Source organism: Mirounga leonina, unplaced genomic scaffold (genome assembly GCF_011800145.1).
Source record: "Mirounga leonina isolate KUSES-001 unplaced genomic scaffold, KU_Mleo_1.0 Mir_178, whole genome shotgun sequence".
Classification (NCBI taxonomy): Eukaryota; Metazoa; Chordata; class Mammalia; order Carnivora; family Phocidae; genus Mirounga; species Mirounga leonina.
The window spans coordinates 13948984-13969231 of record NW_023270464.1 but is presented as its reverse complement, the minus strand read 5'-3'; the positions used below and the strand labels follow the sequence as shown (position 1 = coordinate 13969231).

The 20248-nt window shown below is 44.5% G+C and overlaps 1 protein-coding gene and 1 long non-coding RNA gene across 3 annotated transcripts in view; one reads left to right on the top strand and one right to left on the bottom strand.

The window, feature by feature from the left end:
- The window catches only part of LOC118023011, a 36784-nt gene extending 20159 nt beyond the window's left edge, over positions 1–16625 (bottom strand). The window contains exon 1 of one of the 2 annotated variants that reach the window (XR_004682624.1): positions 16166–16625. This is a non-coding gene — a long non-coding RNA (uncharacterized LOC118023011). Of the gene's footprint in view, positions 1–15912; positions 16116–16165 lie in introns of those variants that run through there. The other variant, XR_004682623.1, reaches the window with a different exon arrangement.
- NR2F2 (nuclear receptor subfamily 2 group F member 2) overlaps positions 14656–20248 on the top strand; it is a 14608-nt gene continuing 9015 nt past the window's right edge. The window contains exon 1 of the mRNA XM_035024049.1: positions 14656–15295. Within this exon, the coding sequence (XP_034879940.1) occupies positions 15253–15295 (43 nt within the window). The 5' untranslated portion in view covers positions 14656–15252. The remainder of the gene's footprint in view (positions 15296–20248) is intronic.

The following is a 20248-nucleotide window of genomic DNA, read 5'->3' as shown; positions in this document are numbered from 1 at the left end:
GGGTTTTTTTTCTTCTTCTTCTTCTAATCTGTAGTCCCCAAATGACTGCTCATAAAAATAAACTTTACAACATCTTTGAGAATCCCAAAGAAGCCCGGTCAAGATTTTTTTGGCTGGAAAAGAAAGCAGTTTTGATATTCAAAAATTTGGCCTCCCTTAGTCAATCCCCAGAAGGGAAAAAAAAATCAGCTAATCTTAGAAAGATGGTAAATTTAAGTGATTCTCTAATCCAAGTTAGTCCTCAATCATGTTTTGAAATATGATCAAACAATAAAGACTGGGAAGAGTCATAGAAAGTTTCAAAAATAACTCAAAACAGAAAAATTGAGCATTTCTTTAAGAGGCTTTTCTGTTTCTAAATTAGAGGATGAATAGCATCTTACGGGAAAATAGCAAAGTTTGCGCTGGTATGCCCACTTTATGCTAAAACACACACAAAAAAGATCCACTAACGTATTTTATTACTGCACCCTTTAAGACAGTATTAAACATCGGATTTTTGTTGGTCAAGTATTCCAGGTGTCATACTGGGCAGCAAACCCAGCTAAACACGGGCACATCCATACACAGGCTCTAACAGCCATACTATAAACAACTCGGCAGGCACACACACTCGCACACGCATGCGCACACACAAACATACATACACGAAACCTGACCAGGCTTTGCTCTGAGTCCCTGATAACTCTGGCCCTAGAAAGAATTTTAATCTACATGGTTTGAAAATAGGGGCCTTTTAAATATGCTGCAAACAATTTGTGATGGTCATCTCTAAAATGCTGCTCCATTATCCTTTTCCATTTGGAATGAATGAGGCTAATTAATTTCAGGCCATACTTGATGAGGTCAGCACCATACGAGGGGTGCGTGCTAGACATTGCTAATCTCTTTCAGCTGAGAGTGATGAATTAAAGATGAAGCATGCCTTTGCAGGCCTAATTTAGAATGTATATCAAAAAACCTACAGCAAATAATACTATACCCTACAACAAAGGAAAACTTGTTCTCTGAGGCTCCCTGAGTTGTGTTGATTTTAAAGACATTTTCAGTCTTCTTTGGAATTCCAGCTGTGGATGGCTGAACCATATCAAGAAAATCAAGCCATCTCTCCCACATGGCCATGTGGACAAAAAGTGGGATTAAAGGAAAGAAAGAAGGAAAACAAAAACAAAATACAACAATCAGGGTTTGATCCCCTGTGTATTAAAATTCCACCTACACATTACGCTTTTTTTTTTTTCCCAGAGCTACCAGACTGACAAAGATCCCAAATTAGCAATACCTGTATTCAAGCAGTGACCACCCAGCTCTGCTGGGACATTTCAAAGCAACATGCTAAATGAGGCAGCCTGTTGTTTTTAAAGCAGATATCCTAATGAGGCTTATTAGGTTTTTCCATGTCTCTATTTTGAAAGCCAATAGAGATTGACCAGGTAGATAATGTGATACCTTTTATTAAGCCAAGAAAGAAATTGTAATACAGATGCCTCCAGGCCAAAATGTTCTTATGAAAGTTAAATGCTAAGCCAACTTCCCAGTCGTGAAAAAGGGAGGTACTCAACTGATCTAAACTCTAAAGAGAAGGAATTAGTCATGATTTCTCAAAGATAACAACCACGAGTCCCTAAGGATAACAAAGAAGGTGGCACAGCCCAGAGAACAGAGCATACACCTTGCAAAAAATATTTCAGCAAACCTAGCAAAAGAAATCCTGATGATTACCCTAATGATTTCGGAATTTCTAACTGGTGGTCACAACAGCTCTGACTCTACCCCGGTAGCCCTCATTAGAACAAAGCTGCTTCGAATTAGGTCCAATTTACATGCCGAATCAATCTTTCATCCCTTTGATTGCTTCTGAAAATATTTATATTTCTTAATAATGCACATTTTGTCTTGCAACTTCTGATGAAACCCAGACAGGGGGTCCCAAAACAGGCAAATGTATGTGGAAGGGTGATTGGGGACAGGAGAGGGAAGATAAAAAACACAGGTTTTTCCGATTGGGGAACCATTAGAGAATATAAATCTAGCAGGTTTGGTTATGTAAGCATCCAAGGAGGGTTGTAATAAATACAGATTGGAATATTATAGTGGCCTAATGGAGATTACGCCATATTCTTATTATTGTGTGATTGATTCTTCCTTGCAGTTTCGACTATTTGGCTCGTTAACTTAATAGATTTTATGAAAAGTTATTGTGGGATAGATCCAGGAAGATATCATAGTGCAACCAATAATAACCCACATGACCCATCATATCAAAAAAATAGAGTAAGAGTTATAAAGGAGATGTGACCAGATGATCTAAAGTAGGTTTTCATTGAATAAGGAACATAGCATTGGGAAGATGGGTTTTTTTGGGGGGTGGGGGAGCAGTGGTAGTGGATTCCTGGTTTAGGGGGCTGAGAGAAAAGGAGCCCACTTTCTCCCTGTCACCAGTCAGCTGGGTGACCTTACATAAGTCCCCTAACTGCTCCAGACCTTGGGTTTTTCTTCTTCTATCTGGGACAGTTTTTCTTGTAAGTTTTAAATTGTATGGTTTTCTAAAGAATGATCATTGTCTTAAGTATTCACTGTCCTCTGGAAGCAGAGAGGAAGAAAGCACAGATCTTGTCTTATGTTAAGTGTCTCCAGTCTGAGGGATGGGGGCCATACCTTCTCAAAGTGCCCTACATGTCCCTCATCCCCACTCACCTCTTCAAACATGGCTGCCATTTCTGTTCCTCGTTTTTTTCCCCCTAGGCACCATGACAGAATAAAGCACCCAAAACCAATGCCTATAGTTTCATTGACTCCAATCACCCCATTTTAGAGATGAGGGACATAAAAACCAAAGACATTGAAGTCACACAGTAACTGGTAAAGCTAGAACCTAAACCCAGGTCTCCTTGTTTCCAAACCAGGGTCTATTCGGCTATGACAAACTGCCTCAGAGTCTGAGGGATTTTTAGATTCCAAAAATAAGTGGGATTTCTTGTGACCACCCCATACCACTGAAGACTCCTTACAGTTAGGAACAGGAGCATAGGAGAGGGCAGTGGCTTTGAATGTAGGCTTCTTGGACTTGAATAACTTGTCCCCAGTGTAGAAGCAATGCGAGTTTCGGGTGAGTCCCTAAACTCTGTGAGACTCTGGGTTTTTGGTTTTTGTTTTTTTTTCCCGCTTGGATAATGGAAATAATAACTGTATCTACCTCAGAGAACTGGATAGAGATTAAAATGAATATATTTATATGAACGTATTGAGATTAAATGAAGTGGCATATATGTTTCCCATAGTTGTGGTCTATAGCAAATGTTACCTGCTATTCGTTCCACCATCGTCATCATCTTCTTCATGTACATAATGACTAGCAGTAAAGAGACACTGAAAGGTACCTAGGAAATGTAGTTATGAATTCTGGCTGAGCTCCTGTTGGCTCCATGCCTCAGATAACTCTCAGAGCCTCAGTTTACTCATCAGCAAAATGGGAATTCAAACTATCTGCCTGTAAAGAATTGCAGTAAAAATCAAGTGGGTTATGCACACAAGATAATTTTTAAGCAGGTAGAACATGATAAAACCTCATGGGTTCATGGTTCTATTAAAACATTATTCTTCCTAGGTTGGAAACCCTCCGGATGCCTGGAGTTGGTTAACAGATAATAAAAGAGATAATGCCACTGTTTTATTTCTCAAATAAGCCACCTTAGACATAAAACACCATTAAATCATAAAAGAATAAATTCATTTCCTCAATTATCACCACTATCCACTTAATCCTATTCTGTTCTCTACCTAAACTTGTGGTTCTCTCATAATTTTATCTTACCAGAGGATTAGATAGCAAATAGCTCACAGGGACGGGTTTAGAACAGGAAAACAGCAAACCTACTCTCCTCTTTGCCTTCCAAGTAAGGAAGAGAAATATCTCAAGGCAAAGAAAATGCATTTTTATGAAATATTAAATGCGGGCTTCCAAGAAGCCTTTATACCCCTGTTAAAATACTATCAAACTTTGCTATTGACTAGCTAGCTGTCTGTTGCATGTGAACTTAAAAATATATTCATTACTGAGATACAATTTTGTTCAAGCTAAAGAAGCATCATGGGCTCGGGAATTGTTTTCTGAGTGGGATTATTAAAGGGTTTGGGGCCTAAAGGTGTATGTCTATTTTAAAAAGAAATTTTCTGATTGCAGATAACTTCTCAATTTGATTTAGTGTCGAACGATAGTGATGGGGTTGATAAGTGAGCGTTCATCGGTAATTCATCTTGTGCTGGTAGAAATTTACAGCAAAGCAGTGCTTTCCCACCAGTGACAAGCCCTATTAATCTTCTTCAGACACATTTCAATAGGTGTCCCCATCTGTGGCCAACATCTAAACACTCTGGCATCACCGGTGACTTGAAGACACCTTCATTTCAAGTTACACTACTGAAAATGTGATACTAGATTGTACTCTATTTTTTAACCTAATTCTCTCTCTTCATTCAATTAGCCTTTCTTGCCTGGATTTTCTGCTCATGTGTAACATCATTTCCCAGGGAGAGCTCTCAAAGATTTGGTTTCTTAGAGATGCGCAATCTCCTCCAAGGTTAACAACCAACAACTTTTTTACAAATTAAAATTGCATAGATCCCAGTCCTGACAGTCACTGGCCTCTGATTGCATATATCCTTAGAAAGTAGAACCTGCTCAAAGAAAGCCTGCCTGTGCATTTGAGAGCGCTTAGCAAAAAGGGGAGGCTATAAAATCCATTTGTGTTCATATTCGGAATGCAATTTATTATCCTGATCTATGATGTTTAATTTCAGTGCAGGAGAATGCTGAGAAAAGGAGAGGCAATTAAGAAAAGAGGGTGATGGAAATGCAGCCCCGCGTTCAAATAGCCACATTTACTCAGCAGATTCAGTCCATAGGATAAACCCCCTCTCCTGTTCCTTTGCATCTGTTGGGGGACCTCCCGTTAGGGAAAGAAATGCAATAATCACTTTAGGGATAGATTATTTCTCCTAAATTGCCTTTATTCTACAGGCAACATGCTCTATCTGGCTGCAAGTTTAGTCCCGGCAAAAAATGTGGAGGGAGTGTTTGATTTTGGATTGCACCTAAGTGCTTTTTTTTGTGCCATTTTCAACCTCATAATGGGTTTGGTCTTGCAAAGAAATAGGATTTGAACAGCATTTTTCTTGTGCACTTTAGAAACTTTTCAAATGAGAAAACTCCCTGACACATTCTTACTTTAGAAAGGTTAGATACACCTGCATAATGAATGGAATTATTCTTAACTTCATTGAACTTTTTGTCCATATGTGATCTGAAATATATATGTGTTACTCATAAGTGTGTGTGTGTGTACGATAAAGATATGCATTCTCAAAAAAGTCTCCCTCCCTTCCTCAAATTATTCTTCCCAATGATCCTTTAAGTTTCTTATAGATCTCAATAACCTTATTGTAGGTGGCAAGTTTAAATGTGCCATATTAATAAGTTGTTATCCAAGACAAATTAAGTCCTTATGTGTCAAAAGCACTTGGCACTGGATTACCTACGAGACAAGTATTTATTGAGTAAATGTTCAGTCCAATTTCATTTTAATGTGGCTGACTGTATGTTTCAGCCTCTTAGGCAGAGATAAAAACACTCAGACCTATAACTGTTTGCAGCATTACACCTAACTTGTCTATTTCTATTATTGTCTCCTAATTTAGAATAGGGAAAGAAGGCTTTTTTTGGGGGGGGGGGGGGGGTTGTTGTTGTTCTGAAGAGCAGGGAGAGAGATAGAAAAAGGGCTGGCATTCAGCCTAAAGAGAAATCATTGAAACAAATTAATCCTATGCCGTTTAAATTGACATGGTAATCCATCATCAGAGAAGGCAAACTCTGAAAGCAATCTAGAATCTGCCCTGCTCTTTCACTGGCCCTGGAGGCACAAAGACAGATAGTAAAGGGGGGGGGGGGGGGGAAGGAGGATCATAAAAGTTAGGAATGACTTAGAAAATAATAAAATTGATTATATCAGCTCTCACTGTCCAGCCTCTGAAAACCTCCTTTGGAAAGGGGAGGTTAACTTTCAACAGTTGCTTTCAAAGTTTGCTTCTAAGTGGTAGGTCATCTGCAGTGGAGTTCCGACAGTTTGCCTCCTTCTCAAGGCTGCCAGGTTGCTGACTAGTGTAACCGCAGCCTGCCGCATTTAAAAAGTAGACCAACTAGGAGCTCTGGCAGGACCCACACTTACACAGAAACTTTCCCTACAGTGGTAAGGGGATTCTTATGTGGGGTTTAGGATTGGGATTTGTTTTTGTGTTTTGTTATTGTTGTTTATTGGTGGGGAGGAATGGGAGGGAATCTTTTTCTTCTTTTTTTTTTTTCTCCTATAATCATCTTTTTTTACACTCAATGAAAGTGCATGTTATTGTAATTTGTAAAGTATAACTTTCATAACATCTTTAAAAACGGAGGCAAGCCACCATGCCCTGTCTCTTATTTGTGTCTTTTATTTTGGAGGCTGATTTTTCTAATCTTCCTTCACTTCAAAAAGCCTGTGATGATGATATGTTGTTAAACCTTGTTCAAAATTCATAAATTATATATAAAACTGAAGTGTCACATCCTGGTTGATAGTTAAGATGAAAAAAACCCTTACTAAGAGCTCCATTGTAAAAACAGTGTGCCTGTGTTTTCAACACACAGAATCCTAAGTTGTTTTTTTCTTTCTCTTTAGTGTATTTATGTAATGTTTTTATTTTTGTTTTTGGGGGGCAGGGGGGTTGCAGAACCTCGCCTCCTCATTATTGCCTAGACATATAAACTTGAACACAGAAATGAATACTATTTTTAATAATGCATTAAGCTATAAAAGCAAGAGAATTTGAAGATTCTTTTTTTTAATCTCAAAATCTACTCCGTTAACAATAGACAGTGTGTGAAGACAAAAACCCAGATACCTTAGTGCCAAAGGCAAGAAGGCAGAAGGACACGAATATAAACCATACCCCACAGCTGCCCTATTTAAATTTATCTAGGATAGAGTTTCTTCCAGTGTATTAAGAAAACTTTATATGTTCCTGAAACTTCAAAGTAAACATCACACCTCTTTTCTATGATCAGAATTTCTATTCACTGGTTTTTAAAAGAGGGTGAATAATTCTTGCATATTGACTAATGCTTTTTAAAGCACGTAAGCACAAAAGACAAATTAAATGCATTTCCAGGGTAAATAGGAAGAGGGTTAAAGGCTCTTATATAAAATATTCATCCACAGCCATGCCAGTAACAATGTTAAGAGTTATTAGCAAAGAAGAAGGAGGTTTAGATGTTTGTGTGTTTGTTTTAAATAGAAACTAGGAAATTTAAATAGTAGTTCTTCAATAACTGAACATTGAACTGCACTTTCTGAAAAAAATCTGATGCCTTTGATTTTGTTTTCTATTTAGAAACAATGTAGGCTTTAGCAAAATAGTGTATGATTTTAAAAGCCATTAAATCAACCAATATCATATGAAAAGAATAAATGAGTAAATAAGCATTAAATCTTGGAGACTGAAAAAAATTACTGTTTAGCCCCCACCCCTCCACACCCCCCATGCCCCTTACATCTGACCATGCTCTAACTTCCTTCTAATTGTATGGTAATATGGCAAAAAAGTATATGCAAAATGAAAATCTGCATCATAACTTGTGGAGTCAATAAATAAGCTATCAACATACATTCTGCAAAGAAATAGGGTTGCCTAATTTTTTAACTTCCCCCTGACATATGATATGATGTGGTCCTGTCAAGAAATACCCAATGTGACATTTTTCACTGAAGCCAACATTCCCTTCCTTTTATGTTTTCACTTTTGCTTTAAACTGTTTTAAGTGATATCATCTAAATCAATTTACCTCAGTCAAGCACTTTGTAATCTCTTCGATAAGGCTGATTAATTTATTATAAATTGTAATGGACAGATGGGAAAAGTACCTTTCTCTATCCTATATTCAAAATAAAAGGACCAGTGTACATTTTATTTAAATGTTATACTTTGTAAACTCTCAAGATGAAACTTCCTACGCTCAAGGAGCTGAATATCATGTTATAAACATCCTCCTCTTAATTTTGAACAGAAGTCCTTTATTTCTAATGTGTACCTTCAACATTTCAAGAAATCAGCCTTTGAGGAGGAGAAATGCAGTTGGTAAATTAATTAATTAATTATGTTTTCTAAATTCACACATAATGTTTTTCTATTATGGCAGTGTGTCTGTCTTTGTTCATCTACTTCTTTAATTATATGCTTTATGTTGAAACTTTTCTTTCAGCCTTCTAAAAACCAGTAGAATGAAAATTAATCCTTAAATTATTTTCCTCCTTGCAAAATGCACCTTGAGTTTGTGGCTAAAGGAAATTAAATCAGATAACCGCCCTTTGTTGTTCTGTTCGTATTTTATTTAAGTACACTGATGCAGCTAATCAACAATATTAATTTATCTGGATACCTGCCTTACTGATACTTTCGCATTTAAGTGACTGGCACTTGATATCATTTGATTAATGCTTTTTTTTGACATACCAAAAATGAACTGTCATTTTAAAGATTTCATTACCAGGCTCTTGCAAAAAAAGGGGAAAAATATAGAATTAGATGATCTTTCCTCACTCTGTCCACTTCTAAATAAGAGCTGATGTCCACATGGCTTTAGATGTCTTTAGAACTTTCTCATCGGGAATTGCCTTGCACTGTAAAATTAAAAGCATGTATAGCCCACATGAGACTTGGTTACATGGGCAACAAGCCTATCTGTATCTAGAACCTACTCTCTTTTAATTCTTCAATTCACTGAAGAGTAAAATAGAGGATCATGTTGTTGAATTTTTTAAATATATATTAGGCAAAAGATGCTCACCTTTTGTTTAAATGCCCTGCCAAAGCTGCCAAACTGAAAATTGACATTTTTACTTTGAAGTGTCTTTTTATGATTCTGCAAGGCACAATAGCTTTACCATTACTAACTTGCTTCAGCTTGTATTTCAACAATAGTGATTCCAAGGAGCTCATTCAAGACTCTTTTTTGCACTGCTTTCTGAAGCCAGACCCCTGCATGTACACATGAGTGACAGCCTCTATCTAGTGCTTGAGTATATGAACCTTTAATCCATCATAGAACTTCTAACACCATAAGAATATATACACACCCATGCGCATACACCTTCATGCAAATAACTATTATATAACTACCCATTAAAATGCCACCAGGTTTAAAGCCAGCAGAATGAATATTTTCCTAATCTCATCCAGATTTATGGCTATAAATTGGCTACTGGTAAGATTCTAAATTAGCTTTTACTTAAATGAAAGAAGGTAAAATATGTAGTAGATTTGGGGGTTTTGAAACCCCCTCCCACGATAATCTCCTGTTGTAGACATGTTAGAAATATTGTTTAAAGTGAGCTGGGTGGTCAGTTAAATGGAAGAAAATATTTCACTACATTATGTTTTCCTATTCCCTAAAGTCCACCTCCATGGAGGGAGCTTCCTTGATGGATGAGACTGTTGTCTCCCTGAATGGAAACCTGCTTTCCTAGGAAGGATGGGGGTGGGGGAGACCAGTGAAGGGCAGGGAGCTCTAAAACCCTGCAACTAAAGTGAATTTTCCTTCCCCGCCCCGCCCCCTGTCCTTCCTCTCTGCCTTCCTACCTTCCTCTCTTCTTCCCTTCCTTCCCCTTTCTTGCTTCCTTCTTTGCTACAGCCCCTTTGGTATATTAGTGTAGTTAACCTTCGCTCTGGCCAAGACCAAGGAGGGCTAATGGAGACCCGGTTCGTGACAGCCTCAGGTCAGCGATACTCTAGAGCTGCTATCCCAGGAATTAGAGGATTATCAAGGGAGGAATTTGAGGCACCAATCGCCTCACACCTGAACACATCGCTGCAATCCATTAGGATTCATAATAATAATAATAATAATAGTAATAATAATAATAATCCCTTCTGAAAAAACGGTTAATTGGATCTGAAGTTATATTTCCTGTTGCATTGAGGGGCCAAGTAGGGCAAACTGAACTGAATTCCTCAGGCTGCCAAGAAAATCGAGCAATCTGGGGGGTGGAGGGAGGAGGAGGGATAAACAAACAAACAAATAATCTATCAGCTTCTTCAGAAAGAGCAGATTTTTAAGAAAAGGTCCGGTGCTGGAAAAGGAAGAAGAAACGAAAGAGATTCTCCCCTTTCCTCACCTTCCGCCCCTCCTATTCCCCCCAAAATTAGTGTCCTCTTGATTATTTGCAGCTGTGTCGAACCTCGAGGTTTGTTCACAGGAGCCAGCGAGACTCCCGCTTCTAGAAGTGAAAAGCCATTTTCACGCCAGGACTTTGCTGCTTGAGTTTGGGGAGAAGGTCTCCTCTCCCCCCCAGCAACCCCTCCCCGCAAAGCCTTGCTAACTTCAGCGAGCCCTGGAAGCCTTAGCCGCTCTGCCACTTGAGGCTCTTGCACCCAGCCTTGGGGGCCACAGACCGATTTCCATCGCTGGAGCGTGGCTTGATTCCCCCCAAAGCTAATTTCCCGCCCTGGAGAGCACGGAGACGCGCTGGGGGCTCCGCTGGTGTATGTCACCCTGCCCCTGCCTTCCTCGTCGGCCTCAGACTTCCTCGCACCTGCCCAGGAGCCCCGAACCTGGCATCCACTTAGCCCTGTGGTCCGCAGCGGGTTCCGCCACCCGGCGGCCGCCCTAGACACTGGGTGGGTGGGAGGGACAGGCAGCCAGCGGGGCTGGGCCGCTGCGTCTTCTTTGGGAACATCAAAGGAGAAAAGGGACCGAGAGAAATCAAGGAGAAAGTTCGGAGATGCTGCGGGTCGCGGCTGGGGCGGAAAAATACAACCCGTTTGGGTCACACCTTTACTCCAGGAGGCTGCCTGGAGAGACCGCACTGTGGGGGGACCTGCCACCGTCCCCGCGCCGGGCCTGCGTTCCACTCCGGTGGCCACCTGACCACTGTCCCTCCTAAGCGTGGAGCCCGTGGCTCCCAAGCCCTTGGCCCCGTGGCGGCCCGGGCAACCCTTCCCGGGCGGCGGCCGGGAGAAGCCAAGGCGGGCCGCGGCGGACTCCCTGCGGATGGCCGCGCCCTTGCGTCTCCCGTCGAGTAGGGAGACACGGAGGCCTGCGCCCGGGAGCTCCCTGGCGGTGGTCCGGCCGCCCCCCTCGAGGGCTGCTCCCCCTTCTCAGCCTCGCCAAATCCCTGAAAGCCTGGGCCCCCTTCGTCACCCCGGGGGCTTCTAATCACTCCGTATCGATTTCCCTAACTCTTTTCATCCCGTTGAAGACACATCTTAAAACACTCCAGCCCGGAGTGTGCTCTGGGCTTTATCCACACTAATAAAATGATTTACCCTTCTCTCTGCGCTCTCCTCACAGAGGAAAATCGTTCGAGCCCCGGCTACTTGTGTGTGATCAGTAAATATTTAGTGCGGTGACATCCTCAGCTAGGCTTCGGATCGATTCGGGGACCACCGGGAGGTGCGCACGGTCCGGGCGGGGCCGCGCCGAGCCCGCCGAGAGGACTCCTCCCGCCCTCGCCGCCCGCCGCTGATTTACGGCCTCGGCAACCGGCAAAAGGGGGCGAAGGCGCGCCGGGAAAATTGGCTTTTCAACCTTTTTACTTTTGACATTCAGCCACCTCCCCAGGCTCTAACTCTCGCCTCTTCTCCTTCCCACCCCCCTCCGCCCTCGGCCAAGGGCGCCCTGTGCGCCCCGCGCGCCCTTCCTGCGGCAGCGCGCTGCGCTCGCGCCCCCGCGGCCCGGGGACCACCTATCACAGCCCTGCACCGCGACGCGGGGAGGCCCAGGCCCCTGCTCTGGGGGTCGTCGCCTTCGGGGCGAGGTGCACTCTGCCCGCCCACACCTCAGAGGGCGGAGAGAGGGTGGAGAGGCCCACATCTCCATTCGCCGAACAAGGAGCCACTCTCGCTACCTTTTCTCCGACCCTCGGTCATTCCCCTATTTCTGAGGCTGGTCCTCGACGCCCCTTGGGCCGGAGGGCGTCGGGTGGGAACTTTACTTTCCTCGCAGAGAAGCTCCCGGTAGAAGCGAAAAAGCGTTGGGCGTGGATGTGTTGGAAGGGGGCCTCCTGCCCTGACCTTGGGTGCTAGAGGGCTGCGGGCTCCGCAGGGGCAATGTCCACGTCCCCCCGGCCCTCCCAGCCTCCCCTGGGAGCGCACACTCACTGCAAGGCCGCGCCCTGGACCTGGACCCCAGGCAGTGGGCCCGACCCGGACTCGCCTCTCCTTCGGGACCCGCCACCTCGGACGACTACATTGTCCGAGTAGGGAGATGTAAGGGCTTCTAAGCCTCTGGGTTTCCACCGCTCTTCCGCCGGGGGGGGGGGGGGGGGGGGGGGGGGGAGCCGGGGGCGCGGCTGGGGCCTGAAAGACTTCAACACTGTTGCCCACCTGTTAGCGGGCCTGCTCTCCTCTCACCTGGGGCCCGGGACTCTGCAGTTCCCTCGGGCCCAGGGAGGAAGGTGAGCGACCTTGCTGGGTCCGCGCACCCCTCCCCAAAGCTAGCGCCCTCTCCTTTGTCCTACTCCTGATTCTCTAAACTGCCTTATCTGCAGACTATATCTTTATACTAATGCATACTTAATTGGTCCGTCTTGACTGTCCATATAAAACAATTTAATTAGGGTGCTTTCTTGCTTTGGAGAGCAAAGAAAAAAAATCTGCCCAGTGCTTATTGTATTTAGCACCAATACAGGCAGAAAATGTAGCACAAGTTTTTGGTTGAAAGAGCACCTCTGTGCCCATTGAAGGGCGTTGATCCGAAAAGACAGAAAGGACAAGTAAAATCGATTTGAAGCGACCCTCTCTGTCCCTTTCACACCATTCAGAAACTCCATTCCTTCTAAGACAAAGACCAGCGCCTTGGGAATTCTCAGGGAAAAAGAGGACTCCAGTCCCACAAGCCTAGGGCACTTTTTAAAAATCCTCAATATTGCACTTAAGACCGGCTCTCGGTTTTCTGTGCCCCCCGCGTGTGGGTTTCACAGACACCCCCTCCGAAGCGCCAGGGAGTATGGCTGACGACACCCCTACCCCTCTGCCCCTTCGGCCTTCTGGCCAGGCCAGACAAGCCTTTTAGGGTTAGTGCAGCCCTCACCTTTGACCCCCAAGATCGGAGTGACTGCCACGCTGCAGAGTGCAGAGTTACAACTCAGGCCAAAGTTAAAACAAGACCAAAAAACCCCCAAAAAACAAAAAACACCTCTCTACTCCCAACCCAGGGAAACCGGTTCTGGTTCCGCCGCCTGAGCCACCTTACCCAATAACCCCCTCCACCTCAACTTTTTTTTTTTTCTCCTTCTTCTTCTTCTTCTTCTTCTTCTTCTTCTTCTTCTTCTTCTTCTTCTTCTTCTTCTTCTTCTTCTTCGTCGTCTTCTTCGTCTTCTTCTTCTTCTTCTTCTTCTCTTGCAATGAACTGCCCTAGCCACCTCTGAAGGAAGGAACTTAAGTTGTCAGGGCAGCGTCGCTGGGTTGCGGTGAGTTGTCCTCCATAAGGAACCCAAATGCCAGGTTATCCGACAGGCGCCCAGGCTGGGGAAGGCGGTCATCGATCAGACCTGGCAGGGAAGGGAGGAGGGAGGAGAGAGGAGGGCAGGGGAGGGGAGAGGCTGGGCAGTGATCACCTTCACCTGCCCTGAGCCCAGCCCCCCTGTTGAACTATCCCTCGACCTCCTGCCGGGGTTAAAGGGGGCGGGGGCGGAAGGGAGGTGGCACCCCACCCCAGTTACACAAGTGGCCTCCTTCTATAAGAGAATGAGTTCACCACCTCCCCAGAGAAGCCTCACCATCCATCCACTCAATATAACTGATGAGACAAACCACAAGGAAAAACTTCTGTAGCCCATATTTATGGTATTAATGAATAGTTAAAAAAAGATTTACACTTCTTACGATCAATATTCTGAGTTATTTCCCTCAAAGTATATAATTACAGTGTCTTCAGAGTTTTCATCATTGTTTGAGGTGGCAAAACCATTTGTAATTTTCATTAGCCAGTAAACATGTAATTAACATTCAGCACTGTGTTTAACTTAATTCCTGTTTAAGACAAGGACAAGAAGCAGCCGAAGAGCGTTAGTTCCATTTGTCAAGTCTGACATACATCTTACCATAACAGTTTCCTAAAATAAAAGATCCGTGTTTCCCCATTATTCTTCTCTTAAAACAAAAAAAATCCATTAGTTAAAACTGTATTAAAACTGCAAGAGGCAACATAGTTTATTCTCAATTTTGTCTAGTTACTGTATTCCTGCTTCCTTTTTTCATTTGGGAGGGTGGGTGAAGGGAGGGGGTTAATTAAGCATTCATTATTTGAAGACTTGAAATTGGGAACCCCTCCCCCCAAAAGAAATAGGTTTCCTCCTCAGGAAAGTTCTAGAATGGGGACTGGAAAAGGGGGGCATCTGCAGGGGAGAGGGAAAAATCACTTGGGGGGACACGAGTTAAAAGTAGAAAAATGAGGATTCCAACGGATTCCTAGGAAAAATGTTGCCCTCCTGTTTCAAGTTCTATCTTTGATCCAGGGTGAGGGGAGCCTGTCTGCCAGTCTGCTAGGCTGCTGCTTTTTCCCCCTCCTCTCCCACCTCTGTTTTTTTCCAACTTGCTTTAGGATTAGCCTCCATCCCTCTCGACCCCAAACAGTGGAATTTGGCTGTGCCTCGGGTCGTCTTGCTTTGCAATATCGCCTATAGTTGTTGGCGGTTTTCTGCTGAGGCTGAGCCGTTTGCTCCAGCCTCCGACTAAACTCATTAAGTTGGGAGATTTTTTTCAATTGGACGGGTGTTTTTAAAGTCTCGTCTTTCCAGCCCCAAACAAGGTGTAACAACGCACTCTTCCTTCTAAGGAATGAGATGAGAGACAAGGATCACTCCAGACATCTCCTACCTACGGTTTGGGGGTTTTTTTCTTAAAGGCGAGGCTTGCATTCCTCAGCAGCTATGTACAAAGCTCCCTGAAACCTCGTCTCTCTAAAGTTAGTGTGCAGGGTTTTCCAAGGCTGAGAACGCCTAATACATGGGGAAGCACTTCCTTGAGGTGGAAGATTTCTCCCTTCACCTTTCCTCTTTTTCCCTGCAGGCTAGTGCCTACTTTTTATCAGTTTGCACAATCGCTTAGATAAACACCGAGGAGGAGATTCTCTTTAATTATCAAAGACACATCTTTTCAGGGGGCCAACAAAGCGTTTATTTCACCCGCCAAACTAAAGGAGAGTTATTCCAGTTTAGAAGGAAGATGCAAGCGGTTTGGGACCTTGAACAAGGCAAATATGGTTTTGGTATGTTTACTTACAGTATTTTTTTTCTCTCTCTCTCCTTTCTCACTTTTCTCCTTGTGCTGTGTGGGGCTGGGGATGACTTGGGGCTTTTCAAAATATCGGTTTGCTAACGTGTATGAAATGCCTAGGACTGTGGTTTCAGAGGTTTGGGGGGGCAGTCAATTCAATGCATTGCCATATTTTATTACATGTGTGTGATAGGAGAGGTGGTGGAGGGGGGAAGAGGGGGAAAATACAATTGCAAAGCTGCCAAAATATGATTAAACCGAAGCGTAAAGACTGCGGTGCCTCCCCATCTCCTCGTCCTGTCTCCTCAAACTCATTTCCTTCGATAGAGCAAAACTAAAAGCCAGTCCTATAAGCGTGTTTTTTTTTTTTTTTTTTTTTTTCCAAGCAACAGACGACTCGGTTTTCTAGCAAAGGAGCTGCGAGGCTCGCACTAAGTATCAGAATTTACTGTTCGATTTGCCTCTGCGCTTCATTTTGCAACCTTGTGCAACTGACAGCCAGCCAGGCAGGGAGGGAGGAAAGCTCTGCCCGGCGCCCTCGGCCGCGGCTCGGGGAGGCGAGCGCTCGGTTAAAGCTAAGAGGAGAATCGCGACGAGAAGGGTACTCACCATCGGGCGGGGTGGTGGAGCTGGCGTGCGGATTTCAGGCAAACGTTTACCTTTTTGCTGTCTATTGCAACCGCGTCGGGCTGACTTAAGAAGCAATTCTGTGCTCTGTCCAGAACGTTCAAGGAACGGTTCCTCATTTTTAAAAAGCCAGCGAGAGAGACGACAGAGACAGAGAAAGAAAAAGAGAGGAGGGGGTGAGGGGGACGCACATAAACCCAGTTCAAGGAAAAAAAAAAAAAAAAAAAACCATCACCTCTCCGCCAGTGACTCGGGAAACGCAGAGGTGGCGAGATCCGAGTCCGGTCCAACCAAGCTAGAGCCAATTAATTTTAAATCCTGAAGAATTATTCAGATTAAAATGTACAGAAGTTTCATTCTCCTATGCCTACGTGAGCTCAAAGTCGTTTCCCTTTAAGAGCTCCTTTTCTTTTAAAGTTGAATTTTAGGCAGCGAGGACTCTTACACTAGGGGGCAGACAGATACTGTACTTGCTCCAGTCTTAAGCAATTTTTTCCCTCCCAGCATATGCTCTGATTTAGCACTGTAAATTTTTCAGAGGACCCAACTCTGACAGCCCCTGGTGATTTTCAAAGTACCACAAGCCAGTGGTTAAAAATTGCATTGACTTGGAAGTTCAGAGGGACACAATGGAAGCCCCTTTCCCTATTCATGGAGCTCCAGTGTGGTGGAAGAGAAAAACACACACGGACTAGATTGAGGGAAAGGAGGAATTCAATGAATCCTGGTGGACAGAACTGGTTTCTACTGAGTTCAGAGTTAAACTCGCCATTTGCTGGGGTCTGTATTCATATTGTGATTTAATTTGGGGAGAATTATAGCCATCAGTCCACTTTCTGCAAGAAAATCATATTCCTGGGTGGGTTTACTTTTCTTTTCTTTTTTTTTTTTTCACCAGAGTAAAACAAATGTTTTTCCAACTTTCTCCAGCTAAATTAAAGCTTGCCATTCCTCTCATTAAAATAAATTTACATCTACAATAAAAGACTGGGCTGGATTTTTTTTTTTTTAACAGTAACGACATATTGATATTTATCTGTTAGTCTTAAAGCTGTTTATTCAAGGGAAATGAGCATCTCTGAAAAAGACATTTTAAAATATTTTCCCCTCTTTTTTTTTTTTTTTTCTCAGTCTGCAGTCCTTTCTCTTCTTCTCTGCAGTAAAATTAACTATAATTGATAGGGTCATTTATTTATTTATTTATTTGGATTTTTGTGATAGCATCCCATAACTGAATGAATCCTAAAATGCAGAGTGAAACACCTCTGACTTTCATGGCAGCCCTGTGGTCGTGTGCTTTAGCAGGCTTCAGTTCTGTAAGAGATTGGGAAATTCTTCATTTTAAATCTGAGACCATCAGAGCGCACTTCAAATACCAAAAATCTCTAAGTGTACTGTGGAGGCTTTTCCTCCTCAAAAATTTCCCACTTCATGTCTGTAGAAGGTGATCTTGCTATGGAAGTGTCTGCACTCAAGAGGCGAGATTAAGATTTCCCTACAATCAATTATTCCCATCTTTTATGAAATTGAGATGGGTATGCCCATTCGATTTCCTATTTCAACACAGCCCCGCCACATCTTTGTTGAGTTTGCCCCTAATCTACTGACATTTGTAGCATTAGGCAATCCCTTGAATCATAGGGGTTGAAAGGCAAGGGAAAAAAAAAAAAAAAAACAACCTTCTCTGAAATGATTTCTTTTCCATCCTTCTGTCCTCTTTAAGAGAAAGTTATATTGTGTCTCTAATCAACCTGAAATTCTCAGCCTGCCTTCTCTCTGTGGCAATCTCATTACACACCAGGTTTATGATAGTTCAGTGTCCACTATAGTTGGGTTGTGGGTTTGGTTTTTTTTTTTTTTTTTTTTTTTTACAACTTTCAAATAATCCCAGCACCTGCAGCTTCAGTGAAATACGTGATTTCAGCGGAAAAGGGGTGAGGGCTAAGAAGCTTTCAGGAATGAAGTGTAAGGGGGGGGGTTCCTCCTTCCCTAAAAACTAGCCCCTGTCTGTCTACATCTTCACTTAGTACCTACCTTGTATTCTGCCTGTGTGTAAAGGTACTGAATGCAAAGTGCACGCCAGCACAGGTCAGTTATATGTGTGGTTTATGGTTTTTTAAAAATCTTTCATCTCGTCGAATTTTTTGAACTATCAAGGATGCTTTCCTGTGGTCATTAATTTACCCTTCATGTGTCCATGTTTCCTGAAGCTTAGCGTGTGTTATGTCAAATATTTTAATTGTTCATAAACCTGGCTGGCTTACCAGTTTACAGCTTTTCTCGGTGCAAAAATGTGTATGATGGCGTCAAAATTTTGTTCCATAAATGTTGAATAATCACAATTCACTAACTTCTCATAATCAAACCGAAAGGTTACTGCGTTGAAATATAGTGTATTCTGTGGGGGCAATTCTAGATGTTTGATGTTTAAAACCAAACACCCTGGAATTCAGAGACACATCCATGTTGATGATTTTAGCACATTGAGCAGAATGGCACAGGCTATGAAGTTGTTCTTATTGCAGTGAATCTCTTGAGATTGGCTTGTGTGTGGTTTTTGTGAGTTGTACTTGGTATTATTCCCAATTTGGAGCAGAATTTCTGGTTGTGTTTTAGTGACTATATGGATGCTTAAAAGGAACTTGAGGAACAATGAAGTTCGTACTCAACTGGTCCATGACCTAGAAGCACAGTCGCTGAAGTCTTTGTCTGTGTACATTGACAAATGTGCATCTGATACATGTGCGCTTACATGTGTGTACAGAGGGTATGCACAGGGGAGGCTGGCAGGCTGCTTCCGCTTGTCCATCAGCGGGCAGAACGGTCTATTCACCTCTCTCCACGATTGGGTGTGTGGCAGGACGTTGGCTTGTGAGTTAGCTATAACTAATGAGAGAGGATAAAGTTGAGGAAAATTGATTTTAATTGCGTCATGACAATGAGATGAAGTCTACTTGGGCTTCTCAGCATCCGAGCAGCTTTATTTGAGCAATTAAAATGTCAGGCCACATACCTGTGAAATGTTAACCCCACAAGGAAAAGATAGACGCTAAACGACTTTTTTTTCCTCGAAAAGGGAAAAAAGAAATAAGCCTCAAAACCAAGCAAGTGATCAGAGTTGATAAAGAGAAGGGTCCACCAGCACCCGGATTTGACCAAATCTTTCGTTTGGTAAATGCCTCCAAGCTCGGTTCGCGGCACCTTCCTGCCCCCCCCCCCCCCCGCCACCCATTACCCCTCTGCAAAGAAACCGGGGAACTTTTCTCTTTCTCTGGCACTGTGGGCACAAAGATGCGCCTGGAGTCCCGGGTGGTGCGCGAGCGACGGATTTCGTGGCATCGCCAAGTTGCGGGAGGCGAAGTCCTCGATTCCATCCAAAGCCTCTCGCGGAGCCTTTAAGAGGCGTTGTGTGTGCGCGCCGCGCTCCTCTCCCCGTGGGGCGGAAACCTCCGGTGCGGGGTGCGGGGTGCGGAGAGCTCGGGGGCCGCGTGCCCGGGGCCGGCCCGGGCCCATCCCCCGCCTGGCGGTGGCGGCGGCGCGGCCGCCCCCTCCCCGCCCCCCTTGGCCCCCCGCGCTCCCCGCGCCGCGGCCGCGACGACGCTCGCGCTAGGACCGGGCTGAGCCCGCGGCCGCCATGGCGGGGCCGCCGCGCTCCGGCCAATGACGACGAGGGGGCGGCGCGCGCGCGCCTGGCCAGGCCAACCCCGGCTGCTGCCTTATAAGGCGCGCCGTCACCATGGCAACGTGCGCTAAGTTGCAGCAGTCGTGTCAAAGTTCACTATATAGAGAGCTCAGTGAGCTGATCGCGGAGAAGCCACTTCTGCCAGCCCCGGCGCCTATAAATCGCATTCCCTCCCGCGCCCCCCTTTTTAGCATATTTGATCACTTTGATTCTCTGTTCTTTTCTCTCCGCGGTGTGTGTGTGCGTGCGCGCGTGTGTGTTTTCTTCTCCTCCTCCTCCTCTCCCCGAGTTGCCTCCTTTCTCCGGGTGCCGTGCTGCCTTTTTTCCCTCCTTTCATTCTTTCTCTCCGTCTTTTTCTCCCCCCTCTGCGCACGAAGGATGTGCTTCTAGGTGGTGATCTGCCCTCCTCTCTCTCTTTTATCATTTCTCCCCCGCCGCCGGCGAGTTGACTCTTTCCCTATGTGTGTGAGGCGGCGGCGGCAGCAGCAGCAGCAGCGGCTCCGGCGGCGGCAGCAGCGGCAGCAGCGGCTTCAGCGGCGGCGGCGGCGCTAGACGCGGCGGCTCCGGGCCCGACCCGGCGGCTTCGGCGGCGGCGGCGGCGGCGGCGGCTCCTGCGGCGGCGGCGGCCCGGGCGGC